This window comes from Perna viridis, chromosome 2 (genome assembly GCF_037379345.1).
Source record: "Perna viridis isolate PV_CMFRI_1.1 ecotype Kerala chromosome 2, ASM3737934v1, whole genome shotgun sequence".
NCBI classification, from domain to species: Eukaryota; Metazoa; Mollusca; class Bivalvia; order Mytilida; family Mytilidae; genus Perna; species Perna viridis.
In genome coordinates, this window is record NC_142446.1 from 45,355,447 (window position 1) to 45,377,386 (window position 21,940).

General features: G+C 33.0%; 2 protein-coding genes across 2 annotated transcripts; both read right to left on the reverse strand.

The window, feature by feature from the left end:
• Window positions 1–291: 291 nt before the first annotated feature.
• Window positions 292–2,915, reverse strand: LOC148625340 (melatonin receptor type 1B-A-like). Its single transcript, XM_088568783.1, has 2 exons — window positions 2,669–2,915; window positions 292–1,495 (listed from the first exon to the last, which is right to left on the reverse strand). Exons 1-2 carry the CDS (start codon window positions 2,913–2,915, stop codon window positions 750–752), a joined length of 993 nt encoding a protein of 330 aa, XP_088424909.1. The 3' UTR covers window positions 292–749.
• Window positions 2,916–7,025: 4,110 nt separating this feature from the next.
• Window positions 7,026–21,938, reverse strand: LOC148625341 (SH2/SH3 adapter protein dreadlocks-like). The gene is made up of 3 exons (XM_088568784.1): window positions 21,611–21,938; window positions 14,489–15,521; window positions 7,026–11,341 (listed from the first exon to the last, which is right to left on the reverse strand). The coding sequence occupies exons 2-3, from the start codon at window positions 15,497–15,499 to the stop codon at window positions 11,135–11,137; spliced, it is 1,218 nt and encodes a 405-aa protein (XP_088424910.1). The 5' UTR covers window positions 15,500–15,521; window positions 21,611–21,938; the 3' UTR covers window positions 7,026–11,134.
• Window positions 21,939–21,940: the final 2 nt, after the last annotated feature.

Sequence of the window (21,940 nt, forward strand, 5' to 3'; positions counted from 1 at the left end):
GTCCGGGTAGACAAACGAGGAAAGGAAAACTATGAACCGTTTTATAAATCAGTTTTCATGGTGTAGATGGATACACCATAACGATCCACGAGTTCATGATGACGACCATAAAACTCCTGTAGTGATGACTTCAATCTTGTAGCAACATAACTTTGTTCCAGAAACCTATTTGTTAGAGTTCTAGCGCGATAAAAAAAAAGTCTGCGTAGTTTTGGCAAGCTCTGACATAACGTATGAGTTGTGATATGAACACTCCATACGCAGTATGAAGAAATTGTTGACAATGGGCGCTAAAATGAGTTCATAAATTTATGATTTATTTTGAACTTTATATCGTGAAAACCACATATCACAATACTACAAATGAAGAAGGTAACTGTTTTACACCTGGATAAAAATGTCAGCAAGTCTTGTCAAACGCTTTTACTGTATCTTGAGGTCACGAAACGAGTCATTTATGCATGGACTTCGATGAAGATCATAGCTCCTCCACAAGATCAAATGGTCCTTCCCCAAGATAGATGCATGATGATCTCGTGATAGGGACCGAATCTCACGCCCAATGCTATATAACTAACATGAAATACATGCTAATGTATCTTTTTTTTTTATTTTTCTAAAAGAGATTTTTTTCTCAAAACTCGAAATTTTACATCATCATTGTGACATTCGAAGCAGCTGAAATAAGTCAATGTGTAATTAAGGTGTTGTGTCAATTAGCAATATTGCGGTGCCATTTGCGGAGTTAATTAAGCATTAACAAGAGTAGCTACAGTAACCTGTTTAGTGTTAGGAATTTGACTGTGGGTAACTTTGTTGTCATAAAATCCGAATAACTTCTGACAACCGGCTTTGAAGTTTCTGTTTGTTTTGTAGTAGACCAGCCAGTTGATGGACGGATGCATGTGGGCAAATACAGTGATCCCTAAATGCACCTCGCGAGAAAATGTATCATTAACGTCGGCTACATACAGAATGGCGAACGGAATCCAACACAACGAAAATATGGCGTATACAATGAAGATTGTTTTAGCAAGTTGTAGAGGTTTGCTCTTTGATTGGTTTGAGACTTCTTTGTTCATAATTATTTTTCTTTTTCGGCGAACGTGGAGAAAAAGAGATAAATACGATAAACCAACAACGATAACAGGTAGCCATACAAGACACACTGAAAACACCACTGTATATCTGTATATGGCCATTCTGTCCCATATACACTCGAGTGTTTTGTCATCAAAATTGTGATCTCCGACTCCTGCTAGGTTCATCAATACAAAGAACAGCCCAACGAGATAAAGGGACACACACATGACGATAGAGTTCCTATTGCTGAATATCTTCTGATAGTAAGTGTTGTGGCATATGAACACGTATCTGTTGAAACTGAGAAGTGTTATGGATCCAAGGGAGTTCACACAGGAAATGGTACACAGTTTCCCTACTACTAGGCATAACAAGGCATGCTCGTCAAAGAATGGACGGCCTTCGATTTTACCTAGAAGATATAGAAAAAAAACCTGTATAGTTGCACTGCAGAAATCGTCATTTTCAAATTCTTCTTTACAGATAAATGTCGTGTATTCGATTATATATCCCATGGAACGAAGCTGAGGAGGATTTTATTACAATTTCTTGTGGATAGAGCTTTCATTTTTGTCGGATTTTCTTGTAATATGGATATATATGCATATAGAGTTGGTCATTATCATAAAAACTTGAATGGGTTGATTTTCATAGAAATCCATTGAAAAGAACCACCTTTTTGTGACTGATTCACACTAGTCTATTGTGATGGCTCTTGTGACACATGAGTGTGCTCATTAAGCTAGGTTTATTTCATGTAAGGTATTTCATTTAAGGCAAAGCCAAGTTTTCGGGAGCAACAGTCTGATTTTAGTGGGGGATTCAGGTTCAAATAAAATGAAATGGCGGGTCAGAATCCAGTCTTTGGGTGAAAAATTGAAAAAGCAGGACAGGGATGAGACTGTTAGAAATAATTCAATTCTAGTATTCGATTTTAAAAAATTGTAATATTTGCGTCAATATTTGGTCACCTTTCGGTGATAATGCCATTTGTTCAATATTTACGGTTCTTCTGAAAACATTTCGTGATCGAAACCGGCTTTATATTATTTTTATTATTATTATTTTTATGTTTATTGGTATTTGTTTGTTTGTTGTTTGTTGTTTTTTTTACACAGGTATTAATTGGTACTTTCTCAGTATTTAACAAATTTGGAAATTATCAATAATATTTTTATTCCCCGTCCGTTGGACTTTGAGGTTTCATTTTTACAATCCCGCAAACAAGATTAGGGATTTTTTGTTCGTATTCTCGGCCATTCTTTACGCTTTTTGATAAATATTTATTTCTTAAAAGAGTTGGGAACCAAAATTACAAAAAAATGTATACTAAAATATTGCAAATTTTGTTGTTCTGTATTAGTGTTCTGAGTAGTAAAATTGGATACAAATATACAGAAAGATATAAATAAATAAAAGAAAAAGAAAAAGAGCAATCGCGAAACAGGAAGGCTTCAACTAAGTAAAATATAAATTATCTAAATTATTTTAAAGTTCAAGCGTTTCTGCGTAGTCATGAGCCGTTTAAGAACTGTATAAACGTTGCCCCCCTCTCCCCCTTGTGAAGTAATGCCAAAAATCTTACCGACTATACTCATCGTGTCCGCCACTAGTGTAACATAAACATCCGACAGAGCCATGTTAACTATGAATATTGACTGGGTTTGTCTAAGCTCTTTCGTCTTGACAATAACAACTAATATGAGAATATTTCCGATTGTACCTATCAAAGACGCTATAGCCAATACAACGATACATGTGATAGCTATTCCTGGATATTCAGAAATAAATTCAAATCTGCCTAAATATAATTCAGATTTGCTAGAATTCATAGTTGTAACTGTTGCCTTTGTACTAGGCTAATGAACTTAAATGTTTTAAGTTCTCTTTGTCCGATTATTTAATAGAAGAAGACACCGTGGCGATATCTTGTTCAGGGCTTTTTGAGAAATGTTGTCTGAACGATAATTGTTGTTAGATAGTCCTACTGGACGATTTGATTGGCTCTTGAATATCATTCATTGGAGATAGAATGCAAAAAAAAATATATCAATATCCGTCTTTGTTTTTAACAGAGATCAATAATGGTTATGAAAGTTATTCTGCTTAGTCTTTTAAAATAAAATGGTTCACGGAGCACAGCTAGATACGGCGACAGAGACCGAACCGTGAAAAAATGGAGCACATAAGGGCACAAACTAATTCAAGCGTGACACGACTCTAAATGTAGATTATGTTTAAACATTTAACACAAAATATACAAATATCAAAAAGACAATTACATTGAAACAAGAGAGCAATTCAACACAGTTTCATGAAAATAGATTGAAAAAGAACTACATCAATAGAAATAAACTTTTCTTAAAAAAAAATGTGAAAATGCGTGTAACCACTTTTAATTTATAGTATGAAAACTATTAAATTCCACCTTTTTAAAAAAGAGCTAACGCAAGTATGAATAACGTCCAAAAACTCGAAAAACTTAACACTTACTATGCTGAATCGTCTGGAAAAATGTTTTGCAAACTTATGCAAATTATATGCAAATTAGTTGCATCATGGTGCTGATACTGATTGTTTTATATAAGTTAAATGTAGGAGATGATCAAGGGATGGGGTGCATGGGGTGAGGAGGAGGAGGTGGTGGAAGAGTGGGTAGACATGCGCGGTAAAATGGGTCTGTTGCCTGAAAATGGTGATTTTTGGTCATTTTTCACCGGGTGATGATCACCTGGGGATAAGACAGTGTCCAAAGTGCAATTTTTCCAGATCTTGTTCCCTCTGATGGTAATTTAAGCCAAAAATGTTCATTACAGTCGTAAGTGGAAGGTCGGGGGTTTCCAGAGTGATCACTTATGAGAAAAATTAGGATTTTTTGCAATTTTTTGGTTTCAGATTGGCCTATAACCGGAAGTGGTTATTATATGGGGTTGATATCGTGGGAGTGGTGAGAGACATCATTATTCTATAGAAACCAGTTGAAATGAAGCACTGTGGATCCATTCTGTTATAGAAGCCGAGAATTGAACCCTACGCCTACAAAATCACTTTTTGTGGCCCTCTTAACGCATGACCTCATGTTCAGCTGTCAAATCCCTATTTTTGATAAAACTCTTTATAAGATAGCCTCAATTTAAAAGCACATTCCCTCTGCTTGCATATGAAATCAAATTGTAGTTTCCAAAGCTAAAAATAAAATTGCCAGGAGCCAAAACTCGGAAAACAGCACATAACCGTATATATACGGTTCCCGTGTGGTAAGGGTTAATATTAGAAATTTCAAACAGTCTAAAAGGGAGCTAACATGAAAAGAAATAAACTGTACTCCAAAAGTTTCGTGAAAATGGGTGCAACCACTTTTGAGTTGGAATTTTACATCAGTATAAGTAAACAATTCCTCAAAGTTGGGTTATAGTCCAAAAAACCGATCTCCCCATTTTTTGTACGCGTCAAAAACGACATAAAAAACCCTAAATTTTAAAAAGTCAAAAGGGAGCTCACATCAGTAGTAAGATAGAATTCCCCAAAGTTTCACATAAATTGGTGGCAGCATTTTTGAGTTTATTTATTGAGTCCCTAATTTCCTAAATTGTAAATTCGAATCACAACCTCCAAACTCTATCCCCAACTTCTTTTTGGGTATGGCACTTTTTGGGATAATTTTTAATAGATCCATTTCTCTTTCACTCAATTCTTAATTGGTTCAAGTCACAACCTCCATAATCAATCTTTTAGTGGTATGACACCAATCAGTTCAACTGAATATATATATATATATATATTTACTTTCAATTAAGTATGTGTCGAGACATCATGAATTGCTTGTTTCTGCATGGTCTCTCATTCCAAAACGGTTAGGGTAATAACTCTCAAAATCATTACTACCATTATTTTTGTTGCTAGGAACCTCGCTGTAAAATTTTAAATTAGATACCAACAAATATTTAAGTTATGGCATGGAAACCAAGTGTTGATGACGACATGGACACCGACAGCGCCGTACGTATACAGTGCCATTATAGGACCGCATTTTTTTTGGTTATTGTCTTACTATTTTATGTACATTTACTTATATAATATTTCACCGGAAAAATACTAACGATACCTCCTTAAGCGCTTGGTTTGGGCGGAAGCAGAAGTTTTCTGTAGAGGGACCATTAATGTCGAATCTTGACGACCTCAATTAAGGTCAATAAAGTGGATGCAAGAAGAAACGGATCAGAAAATCCGTAAAGAGGACACCCTCCTTGTATTGACCTATGGTACCTGGGCCCAGGATTCACCCACCTTCACATTTCCACACTTACCATCTTCAAAATGTTGTTTAGTACTTTTTGCCCCTGACGAAGGCTTTCGGTGTTTTATCACGTTTCATTCGTACTTAGTTCTCTTTTACATTTTTATTGTGGCTACTTTTCATTTTTTTATAATTCTTCTTTCTTCTAATGAATGTTGGGTCATTAAAAAGGTTGGCATATATTCTTTGTTCAGTGATCGACTGAATTAACCTCCTGAACATATACAAGGATATCCGAGGGTAGGTATGATGAATATGTCAGAGATAACAACCCCATCCACATGGATGAAAATGTCAGTCCAAGGCCACCCATTGGTCTTCAATGAACGACGAAGAAACCATCACACCACAGGGAAGGCTGCAGTTTGTCCCATCATTATACACAGGCACAGCGAAAGAATTGCCCCATTTATTCAACATAAAAGTAAACTAATGGTGAAAACGAAACAAGACATACAGAGGCCAGAAATTCCCAACTTGGGACAAGTGCAAAAAAGTACTCTGACGTGATCACAGCCCTCCCCTTTTAAAATCTGGCCACTGTGAAAAAATATTACACAATTGAACCCACCTAAAAATCAGTTCAAAAAGGCACGAGTCCCTTGTTACAACAGAAATAAAGAAACTGAATATAAATTACACATATGTACTAACTAATGACTACTAGCAGTTAACGGACATTCAAGCTCCAGACCAGTTTAAACATACAAAAAGTTATGTAGTCTACTTTCTATTTTATAGAATCTAATTGGTTTCTGAATTCATCATCAGGAGATTGTCGAAGCCCTTTGTCTTCGGTGAATATGTCATCTCAGCCTATATGGCGTGATCATCTTCGATCTTATTTTCCTCCTTATTTAAATTACTCAATTGCAACTTTGATGAAGGCTGTCTATCTTACCAGTACACAGTTCATACTCATTTAGTGGGTTCGAATCATTTGAGTTGGTTATTTCTGTGTTCATCTGCATTTGTCTTTTGGAATTGTTGTAAGGCTACCATTATAATTTTTTAATATGTCTTAGCTAACTTCTAGAAATGATAACTTCAGGTTTTATTTGGCAGTACAAGTTTCAGATTTGTTACCCTATAAAAACGGCCATCTAGTTTAAAGTACCTATAACATATGCCTTCATATTAATAGTAGTTATGTGTCCCTTAGCCATAGGGTTTGTACAGAGTAAAAGGCTTTCTACAAGATATCTGCTGATAGTGCCACTCAAGCTCCAGAGTTCTTTAAGGCAAGCATGGCCATTCAAAAGTTCCCATAGATGTCAACAGATTTTTTTCCTCTGAATTTCAAACTTTTAAGAAGTATTATACTATATTGCTAATTCAAATCTCTATTTATCATGGAATTTCATTAATTAACAAGTACCAGTGTAACTAACAACATCAAATATATAAAAGTTCCCATTAATGTCAGAGGATTTTTCCTTTTAACTATGAAGATATGATATTGCTATTTAAAATCAAGCTATTGAGGCTCTACTAACCATTGAATTCCATTGGTTAACAAGTAATTAACTACTGGTATGCAAACATTCAACTAATTCTTAAAGCCCAATAAACTTTCATGGATCTTTTTTTAAAAGGAATCAAGTTCTCATCAAGGAGTGATGGACAAAAAAGCCTGAAGATCTAATTACATAATCATTATTTATTGAAAACAATATAATGTTGCTGTGATGCTGAAATATTGCATTCAAGTTTCATTCGAAAGACAAGACTAGTTCAACAACCATTTACTGTTACAAAGGAAGTATTAATATTTATAATTCACCATCAAGAAAAGGCTTGCAGAGTTATCTCCCATGTCATAAAGGGTTTCATTATTTAAGTAACTTGACATAACAAAAAGTTTATGTTTGTAAACGATTCCTCCCCATTTTTTTCTTGGATATTTTTGTTACTTAAACAAATAAAGGATACAGTAAGTGAGGCTATTTCCATTATAATTCAATCTAACCTCCAGACTGTATTCCATGGGAGATAACTGTGGACAAACATTTGATTGCAATAAATTTGTATAGAAGTTCAGAATTTTTCAACTGGCCTTATTACATGCAAAAAAGTAGATACATATTCTCAATCTAAAATACACCATAAAGGGTATTGTATAAGTAAATCAGAATTTCTAAGTAAAATATCAAGTACAACCTTATACCAGTACTTTTAAAATAAGAATCTTAAATTCGAGATATATCAAAAAAAAATTCCACATTCAAGAATTGGTTTGCATCATGCATACAAATTCCAATGTAAAGGTCCTTATTACTAAGATTTCTGCTGACAACCACTATACAGTAACTTTTATACTCAAACAGGACTCTTCCCAAATGTTAAGATACAACATTTTATCATGATTAGAATCAAAGTATTGAAAATAACAATTTGCCCTTTTTAATAAGTCATGTGTTCATGAAATTTGGCATGCTACAATGTATATCAAACACTAACTGACAGATCTAAGGTTAAAATAAGTGAAATTCTTAGTCGGAAAACATTCTCAATAATTTCAAATACTAATAAAATTCAAAGTTTTTTTTTTACAGCTGTAATATTTTTACCAAATAAAGTTTAATTTTAATACAGAATCAGTGAATATAAAAATAATTCTCTGACATAAAAATATGCTTTCAAAATGAGGACACTCCCCCAAAACAACTTTAGTCAATTCAAGAAACATAATGGAACTACTTATTAATTAAAAAAAGGACTACATAACTGCTGAAGTGCAACTTTTGAATTTCTGCAATAGGCAAAAATTAGAGAGAATAAAACTTGAAATAATATCCATACAATGCTATAAATCTTAACATGTAAAAAAAAAAGACAAAGGCAACTTGTCTACATAACCTTAAAACAAAACAAAAAAAAATTCTGGTGTTCCCACTTGTATTTCCATTCAGGTGAAATTTAATGACAAAACCCACCAAGGGGCTTCATCCTATCATCTATATGTAGCCAATACATTGAGTTATGAGACTACACACTGACAGTGGGAGAAAATCCCTGTAACTGAACCAATCTGTGCCATATATATATATATATATATATATCACGATTTATAAAGACATGTTCCTTACACCATGTTACACTAAACATTTTTGTGAAAATCACCCTTAAACAAGTGTTGGAATATCATGTCATTGCCCTTAAAATCTTAAATAGAAGGGCATTACCAAATGCTTATAATTATTTAAGTCATTGTATTAAAATTTTTCATTTAAAAACTACAGCCTGTATAAACTCATCAAATATTTGTCAGTGCTCAGACCCTGACCACTTACCTTCTAATTTTGAAGATATTGCCGGCCTGGTGAGACGGAAAAAGTTCAGGGCCTGGTTTTATAAAGAAATTGAATTTGAGATTTTCCTCAAATCTTTCCTCAACTAAAGTTTCAACCAAACAAATCACTTGAAAGTAAAGATTTGAGAAGACCTCAAATGTTATTGGAAAATCTCAATTTGAGATTTTTTTTTATGAAACCCAGGCCAGATCCTCTAATGCTAAAGGGTTTATCTTAACACTTTTGTCCAAAGTATTAACTATTCATCTTTTGTCAGTCATATAATTTTTGTTTGCACCTAGATAGACACTTGAAGCATCTGATTAGAAGTGATTATACTTGAACATAAAATATAATTATCAGTTTTCATTCATTTTTCTGTCTTTGATAAAATAAAAATTCTGTCTGTCACTCAATGAAGTCAGTAACAGATCCAATGGACACAAGTGGACACATGATCCCTTCCACTGCATGAATTTTAAAATATATTGAAGAAAATACCATGAATTTAACTGCCGCACAGTCCAATATTACACTCTATAAATCTTTATGATAGCAGGTAATGAATAGCAACACTATATTCTATCATGTACTTCTTAAAAGGTATTGACAACTCAGTGGGACCAAATGTTAACTCTTCAATTACCATCACACACAACTGCTACAAGTGCAGGTAACAATTAGTGTATCTTAGCATGATCTGATCAAAATATATAGAATTAAATTTTCAATAAGCCAAACTACTGTCTTCTGATGTGCCTACAAAAGCATTCTTTCAAAGAATAAAATCAAGCAAAACTAATTTTTCAATGCCAATGGACAGTTCTACAATGCATTTAGCCACAAGAAACGCCAAGAAATAGCAATTTACACAATTTGTGACTGTTAAATTGTACAGCAATATTACAACTATTTTGTGAAAGGAAAACTAGTGGACATCGAAGTAAAATAAACCACATTCATAAAGTCCTTTTGTTTTCTTTTATATATAACAGAATTTGTATCTTACAAATATGAAATATACATACAGCCAAACCTCTATAAATGAAATTATTTTGGGACAGATTGATCAGAAGGGAGGGATGCTCTGATTGCATGAATTTTGGATTTATTCTGGGAAACAATGTTCAAGTACATGTATGCCCATGCATGTGATTAGGACTGTCAGGAGATAAATGAATAGAGACAAAAGATTGATAAAGTTTGTTTCTGACTTCAGTAAATGACAAATGAAGTGCCACAATTTCAATAAAATCTGTTACGCAAAAACTTTAAGACAATGAAACAACCATATTACTTTGGTTCCATGATGATGATTGGGTGAGAAAATCATGCTATATTAATAACAAGAACCCCAAAAATCCATACCAAACCTGAGGACTGACAAACTGACACATAGACCAAATGTCAAAATGTCAACTTGGGCAGGCATAAAATCATTTCTACCAACAGAATCTAGCAACCTTAATTGATGATGATTTTAGAATGCCACACAAAATGATTTAAACATACTGTAAACTGTAAAATTTTGCACCAGTTCAATTCTCGCGCTCAGACATCTGGTGTCGTGAAAATATTGTTTATACAAAACATTATAAAATGATTTGAGAAACAATTATATGCGAGACAAGATTAATTGATGAAACAAAGAAAACAAAAATGGTGTTAAAATTTACGGATTTACAGTACTACAGGGAACATCATATTAATTTTCTGTTCTTTGGATTTAACATTTCTTCTTGTTCGAAAATTTTATCTAACAGTGAACTCAACTGTTTACAATCTTATGCATAAACATTTGCATGATATCCAACAACACCACAAATCTGTACTTGATATCTGAACAAGAAACGAAAATACAAGATCTCATAATAGACATCTGTCACTCAGAGAAATATTTGTGATTGCCTCTTCCAAGATTCCTTCTTCTCAAGTTGTGGATGTTCATTGACTTACATGTACAGGTACAAGGGTTGATGGGGATTCCATATAATACATGTACAATGTATCTCTAGTCCCCTAATGAACAAATTTCAACAATTTTGTCTTTAATTCAAATATGAAAAAAACTGAATGAAAAGTAAAAAGATTTTAGAATGATGATAGATCTAACGAATTACATCAATAAAAATCCACAGAACTAAAAATAAATATGCTGTCCCTTGATGTGGCCAAAATATGCTTATTTGTTTCCTGTTTCCCAAACAACCTGTGCTAGAGTTTTTCAAGAAAAATTAAAATCCCATACTTTAAATTTTTCATTGTTAAAAATTCAGACGTAAATTTTTTTTTTGTCCAAACAGAATGGAGCACAGCATGATCATCCCTTCACAGAAAACAAGAATTTTCATACTTTAAAAAAAAAATAAAATAAAATGAATAAATGAAATACCTCTATTTTTTTCCTGAAAAGGGATAAAGGAAACAAATATACATTTCTTTGTCCAAAATACAATATCAATCAGAACTCTGATGGCATAGCAAAAGGTTTGACTAAATATAACTTTTCACTCTCCTGTTTGAAGATAGGATGTTTCTTATAATGTTCTATTAATGCGTCTAAGGATGAGAACTTTTGTTGACCTATTTGGTACTGTCCATCACTAACGTTTACACGAAAATGTTTATTCCTTTCCACTGCCTTTAATACAACTGTGTAGTTACCACTCTACAAGTAAAAACCAAAAAAAAGTTATGCAAACGAAACATACATGTACATATTGGGGCTTTGGCATATTTTTGAAGTACACCTGCCCATACTGAAACTCTATTGAACTTCAAAACTGGTTCATTTTAGAGCTTGAAAGATTTCTCAACATAATTATATTATTTAACATAATAGGTGAATATGCTACTCAAAATAATATTACAAAAATAGTATTTAAGTACATGCACATGTAGTACTATGCAACAACAAGTTCTCAAGATACATGTATAAGAAGACCTACATTGGGAACAATTGGAAATGACCCTATCTGAGCTATTGTGTAATCTTTGTTTAAAAATAGAAACATTGCCATAATGCTTTATATTTAAACATAAAATAAGTACATGTTTTTGTACTTGTAAGCGTCTACAAAAAACATGCTAAAAGTACACTGCAGAGTCAGTCATGACAGTTATTCTTTTGGTTGTATTTAAACTATTTTTGTTGGAGTTCTTTTACATGTATGTAACTACATTTGTAAATGTTACAACTAGTAATTTCAAACAAATTTCATAAGCTTAACCATGACTTTGTAAGCAAGAAATGTCTAAAAAAAACTATAATATATAGGTATGCAGTGTATGCAATGTGACCTGTCCACATATTTTGATGTGTCTGCCCTTGATTAGAATATTTTTGCAATTGTTATAAATGCAGGTTAAAGATATCGGTAATCAAAATTCCTTATTATCAACAGGTTGGATAATTCCATGATGTTCTATGTTGCTGAACCTTTTAAATTCTATATATATTGGGTGCTTATGGCCTTACCTTAGGTTGTTCTAGTTAGTATTCCATATCCTTAGTATGATCATTACTTCTTTTTTTTAATAAACTGGATTTTTGGAATTTTTGATAAAACTTAAATTCAAGCAAAAACTAAAAATTTTCAGGTAAAAAATGACTGAATTGCATTAACAATGAACAATTTTAAAAATTTCTAGAAATTATTTTTGTGTACATAATAATAATAATTAAAAAAATATTAATACTAATACTTTATTTCAAGAAAATATCACAGTTAGTTTACAACTAATCTTCCTTAAGGCCCTCACACAACAATAAAAATACAAGGTTAATTTCAATGCCACAAAATGAGTACTTGTTAATACATTGTAATATATAAATGCATGCAAACATAGTTATCATTTTACATTATAGTACACTGTACATGTCATGTACATGCTTGACATACATGTACATGATACGAAATATCCTAGTAAGCTCAGTAATTGGTTCTCACACATATTTTTTGACGTGACATAAAATAGTGGTCACAACTGGGACAATTGAAGTTTTGTGACGCTCTTCTCAACTTCAACATAATATACCCACTTGAACTAAAGTATCAAAATTGCACGAAAAGTAAAGTAGTTTTACTGATGTCTACCTTTTACCTTTCACCTACTTTTCAGCCAATGAACACATTTTTATACATATTCATAAATAGAACCAATTGAAAAAGTCTGGCTCAGTGACTGACTGAATACTTGTAAACCAATTGAAACATTTTGTTCTAAAATTTTTTGGTTGTAGAGAAAGCAACTACAATAGAACATGTACATTGTAAAGTAAGATGAGGAATAAAGAAAAAGTGACAAAGAATTTACGTGGATTCCATAAGTGTTTGATCTTGTAATTTCCCTTTGCTTGCTTTGTGCACAAATTGCTAGTCCCTCTTGTGAGGACTTCAGTGCTACCAGATTATCAGTGACAATTTCAAGAATTTACTACAAAACTTCATTTATCAGGAAAACAATATATATGTACATGAATTTCAAGTTTCCCTTTCCTTACTGTATTTCTTATCTTCATTCAAAGGTTATCAGAATCATTAATTTGCTCATCAACTGCTTTTGCATTTTTATTTCTGTATAGCAGTTCCACTCGTTAATTCAAATAAAACAACTCCAAACCAAGCTGACACTTTCTCCAGCAGAAAATCACATTATTAATCAGTGTTATTTCAGTGATTGGAATATCACATTTGCAATCACGGAAGTGCACAAGTGACAATGAAATCATTATTGCATATCTATCCAACAGGGATGTGTAATGCACTCTTTTAAATTTCTTGAACTGACTGAGATCAGAAAATTGAAAGAACATTTTTTTCAAGAGCACGACAGACTGGCTTTTTTGCAAGTATTAAAAACAAGCCTGTAGTTTCAAATTTTAAGTCACTGACATAAAACTTACAGAATTATCAACCACTGATCAATACAAAATGTATGGTACATGTATCTCTACTATAGATATCAAATTTTGTATACCTGCTGTTGAAAAAAAGTTATACCAGGGTGCAGCTTGATACAACTGCAGATGTAAAACCCTGAACAGCAGGGGCTAGTACAGGCATGGGAACACCACTCAAACTTGACACAGCTTTAAATTTTGATAACAATTAGACATTTGACACTGAGTAAAAAGTCAACCAGAACCAAAATGGTCACTTCGTTTTGGCCCTTATTCCTAAAAGGTTCCAATTAAAACCTGCACAATCAATCCCAGATTTCCAGTATACAGCACCCTTGTGACCCAATTTCAAAGTGCCCATGCCCTTTTACTAAAATTATCTTCCAGAAATCAGGGAAAAAAGTTCAAGTCTACTCCCAAAAATCCATACAAGTCAGACCATTGTGGTATAGTGTACTGTGGTACATGTACAATGTCATAGACATTCCTATGCTTTTACCGGAGTTACATATGTAAATAGTTAACTTCTATGAAATGCTTATTATAGGCCCCTTATTGTTAAATACTTGGGCCATAACCCTGATATCAATACCAATCTTCCATTTGTGGTTTTGAACTTTGTTATTAAATTTTATAAAGAAAACCACTTAAGATCTTCACATTCTGTTCATGTTATAAAACCAAGTGTCTACAAATGTCGAAGATTATCGCACTATATCAATATACGACCACAATTTTTTAGCAGTCGTATAAAAACAGCACAACTATGCACATTACAATCTTTGCTAAACAACAACACTGACCTTATTATGACTTACAAATACCCTTTGCCACCATTATCATGATTATAAAGTGTAGCACCTCTATGGCTACAAGTTCAACACTTATCCTTATTTCCATGGAAATACTTACTGCTGATTCACTATCACGTATTATAAAATCTCCTTCCTGAGCAAACTTTTTGAGAAGATCTTCACATTCCGTACGTGTTATCTTTCCATAGTACCAGTCTTTCTCTGCTAGAGGACCAGAAACACGGAACTGTTTTCTTGTTCCTGGTCCAACAACGGACAGATTAGAAGTGTTTGATAGACTACTGGTAGATTGGGACTGTGGGGTAGAAGAACTGTGACTATTGGCAGTTTCACAGTCTTCTAAAACCTGAACGTAATTTTGTGGGACCAGCCCAATAACACCACGATCATTCTGGGCACGCCACCAATCAGGATCATCTCCTGGTTTGTCAATAATCACAAGACGCTCGCCCTTATCGAATGAAAGCTCTTCCTGGGTTGATCCAGTAAATGCATAAATAGCAATAACAGTCTCTTGCTCTTGAATTCGAGGCTCCAACATTGCAGCTGTTGAATACTCAATGGGACAACTATTATTTTCATTTTGTTCAATTAACTCCACATAATTTGATGGAAACCATCCCATGCTATTGTCTTGTTTTTTGCCCTTCCACCAGCCATCTATTGATTTTTCTAGCACTGTGACCTGTTCTCCTTTTGTCAATGACATTTCATCAGGTCTCTGAAGAGTATAATTGAATTTCACAATGGCAGGTTGGGGATCACAAATTTGAACATCACTACTCGTACTATTTTGATCACTGCCTGTGTCACCATTTCGGGGGACTACAGGACTAAGGGAAGTCACTTTGGCATCATTTTTGTTCTTCCTAGAAAGTGTTGCTCTTAGACTAGAAAACAACTTTGGCTTTGAACGTTTAACATAGTTTGAAGGGACAAATCCTGACTTATTGCGACTATTCTGCACTTTCCACCAGTCCCTTGTGTCATCAAGCAAGACTAGTTTTTCATGCTTTTTTATGTCCAGCTCCTGAGCATTTTCAGCCTTGTAGTCATATTTTGCAATGACTATTTGCTGACTCTCTTCATTCATTGTTGCTGCTGGCATTCGGCTTGTGGGGGTCACATTGCTGAAAGGATGAAAAAAGAATATGTTATAAATCAAATCTACCTCAGACTGAATCAAATACTGATACAATACATAATCAGATACAGTCAAACCTGTTTTAACGGACTTCCAAGAAAGAGCAAAGTCTTGGTCACATAAGACAATGGTCTTTACTTGAATACATGTTAAATTTAAATAGAATGTACTACATACATCAGGGTTTTCAATAATAGGAGACGCCAGGTGATTTTCACCACTTCAATTCTTCAAGTTTGAACGTAGCATTGGCACTCAAACAGTAAAAAATCTGATTCCACTTGTTCAAATCTTAATTTATCCTGCTGAAATAAACGTAATTGAAATCCCTGCTACACAGGGATATTTTTTATAATGTTTTTTTTTTGTTTAATACAGTGATCACTATAACAGGCTTGACTTATTTATCCTGAAAACTGAAAAAAAAAATCAGCTACATACATGTTAAATTTAAGCAATTTTGAAAGGTTTACATGCTTTGGGTTTTGATATTTTTCAGCAAAAATAAGCTGTGCAAATACATTGTACATAATAAACATGTACAAAATGTACAATGTACATGTACATATATACAAAAGAGAAGTTCTATCCATATTTTCTGTGCTAAGGTATTCTGAAATGCATTTTGCCAGCATTATTTAAAACAGACCTACTTGTGATGAGTAAAAATGCAAGAAAGTATATAAAAAAAAGGATTTTGTCTTGACGTTTGCATGGCACAGACTTGTATTATCTCATATCCCATCAAGAAGACCAATCAAATTGCAATTTCACCATTGAAAAATATCTACTAATTTGAGCATTAATTTGGGTGTATTTTGTATAGTTGTTTTATTCTGATGTGTAACATCACAATCCTAATTAGTTACATATATTTTGACATCGCTGGTGTGAACTGAATGGTTAAGAAAAATACAAAAACCACTAAAACAGACAAAAAAAGTTATCTGAGGGCACCCATGAGGAATAAAATTGTTATTTGGGACATTTGAAGGTGATATGGTCTCACACATTCCCTGCCATCATTCTAAATACCTTTTGCCAATGGCTCAGGGAACAGGAGTCCATATTCCCTGTGAAGATTCTGAGTAACATTTATACAATTTACCTGTATCATACATTTACATGTCATATTGAAAATATCTCATAGGAAATACAGTAACTGAACTTTTATCTTAAAATGTTGCCATCGAAATTAATTTTATTATTATATTATTAATTACAGATTGTGTATGAAGTTAATCGTTACCTTAAATGCTTTAATTCCATAAAATTAATGTACATTTCTGACAGTTTGATATGATTTAAACCACAATGTCACTGTTAAAAAGGTACATCCAAATGGATTTTTTTCGCATGTTATCTAATTTAATATTTCATGTATTGGCTAATACTCCAGACAGTGCAGATAAAAATTATGTGGTTATTAATGCATATTATATTTAACATCCATGTAAGAACAAGTATTCTCATGTATTCAAAGGCATCAAGAGACTTTCCATGTTTTCTATGAATGAGACATATACACGTATGTTACAGATGATTATGCAATATTCACACATTTCCATGTATTTTGCCACATAATTATAGATTTCCCTCAGCTGAAATAATGTTCATTAACACTTTAGCTACCGGCTAATACCACCTCAAACTGTGTTAATATTTTTAGATATACATGTATTTGTAAACACTGATGTGCATTATACAATGTAGTCCTGTAATGAACAGAGTTGCTATTTTTTTTTGGTATGATAGGGATTTTTAGAAGTTATGACATATACATGTACATATCCAGCTGTAAATAAATTTTTTGGGGAATTTGTTTGTGTATGCTCCCTTCTGTTGTTTTCAAACTAAGATTTCACAGGCTTATATGTTAAAAAGAAAAATTACACACACCAAATTTTGAAAGCGGTAACAAACAAAACACCTCATAGAAAATAGCAGGTAGTTTCACACTGTTCAGCTATTTACAATTTTGTGGAAGACTTTTTAGCAACAAAACCATTAAATTAAGCAAAATCCGTTAGCTTTTCACATTTTAACATATATATGCAGATAAGATGGGAATGAAAAACATTAATATGAATACTAGTAATTTTTTTTCTGGCTTGATCAATTTTTCAATGCATGTGATACATACAATTACAAACAGCATAAATTTCTATAATATTTTCCTAGTTTTATCTTTATAGGCTGGATTTTTTCCTAAATAGCTCATTATCAAGTGGTTAAATTTGAGGCTTTAATCAATTGCACTATTTCAAGATTACCTGGAGATGTTCAATGCAGAAAACAGGAAACCGAAACAACTTTTTATCTGTTTTTATCCTTGATTGAAATTCCAGCATATCATAGATAAGAAATTTGTCTGTGTAATCAAATGCTTTTACAACTCCTCTCCCACTGAGATCAAATATTCTATTAAAAACAACTTGGTTACAAAACTTCCATGGAGTTTGATATTCTTCTAACTGTGAGATGGATTTTACACTGTCATAAAAACATCAATAAATGTAAAATATCAGGATAAATTCATTTGCAGATTCAGCAATCGGTTCATTGAAATAAAATTCCAATTCTAGTAACAGATCTTTTTTAGTCATCTGATCATAACAGGACTACATACAAGTTGTTTAAACAAATAATACTTCTAATTAGATACATGTACTTCCATGGACTTAAAAAAAAAATCGGCAGACCACCAAAGCTTCATCATAGGGATACACGTTCTACATGTATCTGTCATTCTGTAACATCCTTGGGACATAAAATAAGTAATTAGTAAGGTTATAAGGCAAAGCCACAGCAAGATACAGTATTAAATTTGTAGGAAGGGAATGCAATGCTTCAAGTTGGCTTTAAAATGTGATAAAATCAATTTACTAGTGCTCCTCTCCATGTCTGAAGTAGCAATACATGTAAAATAATAATAAGAAGCTCTTACAATAATGTCAAATTACAAACAAAATTAACAATCCATAAATAACTAAAATGTAACCATGGCCATCGCAAATGTACAAAGGAGACCTTTCAAGGATAAAATTAGCCCCCTTATTTAGTTGAAAATAGATGCCCACATTTATTTTGCTGAACAAAACTGTTAAATTAAAGTAGAATTGCCTAAATACTTGTAACTCATTTCTCCTGCAATTTTTTCATAATTATCATAACAACCAGTTTCCACAAAATTTACAAAACCAGGAAGAAAATTACCCATTCTACATGAATTTCAAGAGTCTGTGCCTATTTTTTCAGAGACTTCCTGAAGATTTGGTGGGTCTACATGTACAGTATGTTGCTCGAGCATCAAAAATTGATAAGTTTATCATTTAATTTAGCTATTTTTGCAAAAACTCTGACTTATTACTCCACAAGAACCGACTAAAAGCTTCCAGTATAGTAATGTTCTGGTATTACATTTAACACCAAGTCCCTAACAAATAGTTATTACTAGTACATAATAAATGTATCTGAATGGGTAACATGCTATCACTACAGTATGATTAGAAACTCAGCCCAGTAGGGGCTAAAAACACCCTAAATAACATCACTTAGTTAACATTGTCAAATCGGTTGTGGTTCTTCAATCGAGACAATTTACATTTATTGAAGATATGACTGAAACCTATTTCACTACCAAACTTTGAGTCTGAAAACCTCCTGCAGATTATGCATACTTCCATAGAAAGTTTGTGGAAAATTACCAAAATGTACAAATTTGCCAACATAGAAATTCTATGTTTGCAAATTTATAAGACTAAGAATATCTACACTTTTTGTATTTACCTCCTTTTTACATTCACATAACCCAGTGATTTAGCTAGCATTTGTAATTTTTGCCATTTACGAAAGAATTTCATAAATGAGGAAAATGTTTAAGATCGTTTTCGTCACTTAAAAATTTGAAAAGTGTATAAAAAAATCCATTCGAAAAGTATTTCCATCACCTTAAATGAAAATGTTGTTAAAATCTGTCAATCAAAAGTTACATAATTTCACCCGGCCTTACGCTCTGACAAGTTTATGACCCCAAGCTTGGTAATTACCTGGTCAACCAGGTGTGAAATACATTTTATTGTTGTTAACCTGGCATCCCTGATATGTGCATCGATAATAATCCTTGAAAATAACAACAATTCATCAATCGTTTGATCATGAGGACCACCAAAGATAATCTGGGTTCTCACTCAACTTCACCCGGTCGTTTTCGACCGCCGAAAAAAGGCTCGAGTTGACTCGAGACATTTCAGCTTTTAAGTATGTTTAAAATATAACTTATATATATCCTTATTTTAATGATTAGTCGTGTTAAATGATTGCAACCTTTAATGGATACTGACCGATTTTACTCCCATGTAAAAAAAACCTTCACGAACCTCGCAACATATATATCTATTTTTAGAAATTTAAATGCACACAAAAACAATGTCTCCGATGTGTGACTGCTCATCTCATGGATTTCAATTACGGACAGTTAGGAAGTATTAATCAACGATAAATATTTATTTTACGATTCTCTTTTCTTCTTGAAACGAAAGCACAATGATTACGAACGTCTTCAATTCTACTCATGATCTGGGGACAAAGGTCACTAAAAATTACCACCCAGCAGTAAGATATCACGCAGCAACTGCTTACAGAGTGCAACATTCTACAGTTTACTATGCCAATGTGGCCAACCTCCTTTCTATCTGTCTAGTTCCTGTGTTATCTTCTAGTGACTGTGAGGGGATTTAGTAGGTACTATATTTTAGGAACAGGCTCAAGGTTTCATCAATCAATTCTCTTCTAAAGATATGTCTCTATTTGAGGAGTTTTAGGTTGAACAGGGCTTTTGAGGTGTGGTTTTGGCAAAGGACAGGAGGATTTTCTCTTATTAGTTGAGTGTCAGGTCATACCATAATAGTAGCTTATGTCAAATAGTATCTATTTTAGACTGAATGCATCAAAGCTTTGTAATCATGTAAAAAAAATTTCAATTTTACTATTTTTCTAATAGTAACTATTTTATTAGTAACACATGTTTCTTATAGAAAATAATAGTTATTTTGTTGTAATATTTATTGTATTTATTGTTATGCCTGTATCTGTAAACTTAAAATGAATATATTCAGAGAGTTTAATTCTTTAGTTTATAATACTACTGACTATATACAAAATTCTGCTGCCCATATGTCGTTTGTGCTCTACGCAAGAGTGACTAAAGCCCTCTAAGTCCTAGCTAAAATCCTGCATAACCATCATGCAATTGGGACAAATAATTATGGAAACATTCATGGGGGATCTGGTGCACTCATTGGACTATTCTCTGTAGCTACTTCTAGTGTAGCCTGAAATAAAATGTCTCTTCATCACCTATGATTCAGGGTTTAACACAAACTTTTTAGCTAGGTAGCCCAAAGGACTTTCTGATCAATAAATTAGGTTGTCCTCAAAATAATCTTGCAGCCCTATCACATTGTATAGTAAGATTTAAAAAATAAATTTAGGTAGCCCAAAGTACTACCCTTAAAATTTATATGTAGTCCTCTCTCAAATTAGGGTGGCACAGGACTACTGGACTACTGTTAGTGTCAAACCCTGAATGATGCTAAGTAAAGACAATTAAATTGTTTTAAAAACATCACCTCAATTTCTCATGTGTTTAAACAATCAACATGCCCCTCTTAATCTATATTTCTTACTTTTATGTTAAAGCATTCCAACTTTTTTAATATGAAAAGTATAGCCAAGGTGTGAACAAATTATGAAGTGGGCAACACCCCTGCATTTTGCATTGAACATGTGCTATTAAACAAAATGTTAAGTTTCTGTTATTTATTTCAGGCACAACTACATTACTATGATGTAAATGTGTGTTCTTGGTCTTCAATTCAAAAATATGGCCAATAACAAAGGGCAGCAACTTATCAGATATGGAGGAAGTGAATCACAGAAAGCAATATCATGATTCCACCAAAAAACAATAACATTAGCATGAAACTGGTTCATAGATCAATTAACCTGAAAAAAAACTTGAATAAGAAATCGTTCAGTTATGTGACACTACCATGTCATTAGGAGATATCTTACCTAACATTCAAAACTGCTGAGACTGTTTGTTAGCAATGTTTTCTATTTCTTCACCCATTATCTCACTTCATTTAATATTCCATGACCGAGAGCGATGAGTCACCTCTTTGCAGCTTTAGGAAGTGCCAGAAGTAATTGCTCACAGTATTTCCTTCTAAAAGATGAATTTATACAATTTTTTGTCGTTCACTGTAAGTTACTGTCAAATAAATCACGTCACATTATCGTTAGAGAATTGAACAATGTGCAGGTATCTTTGACAAGTGGAAGTTGGTGTTGTTGTCCGCCATGTTACAAAATAGTCCCTTTGCGTATTCGTGCGCATAGTGA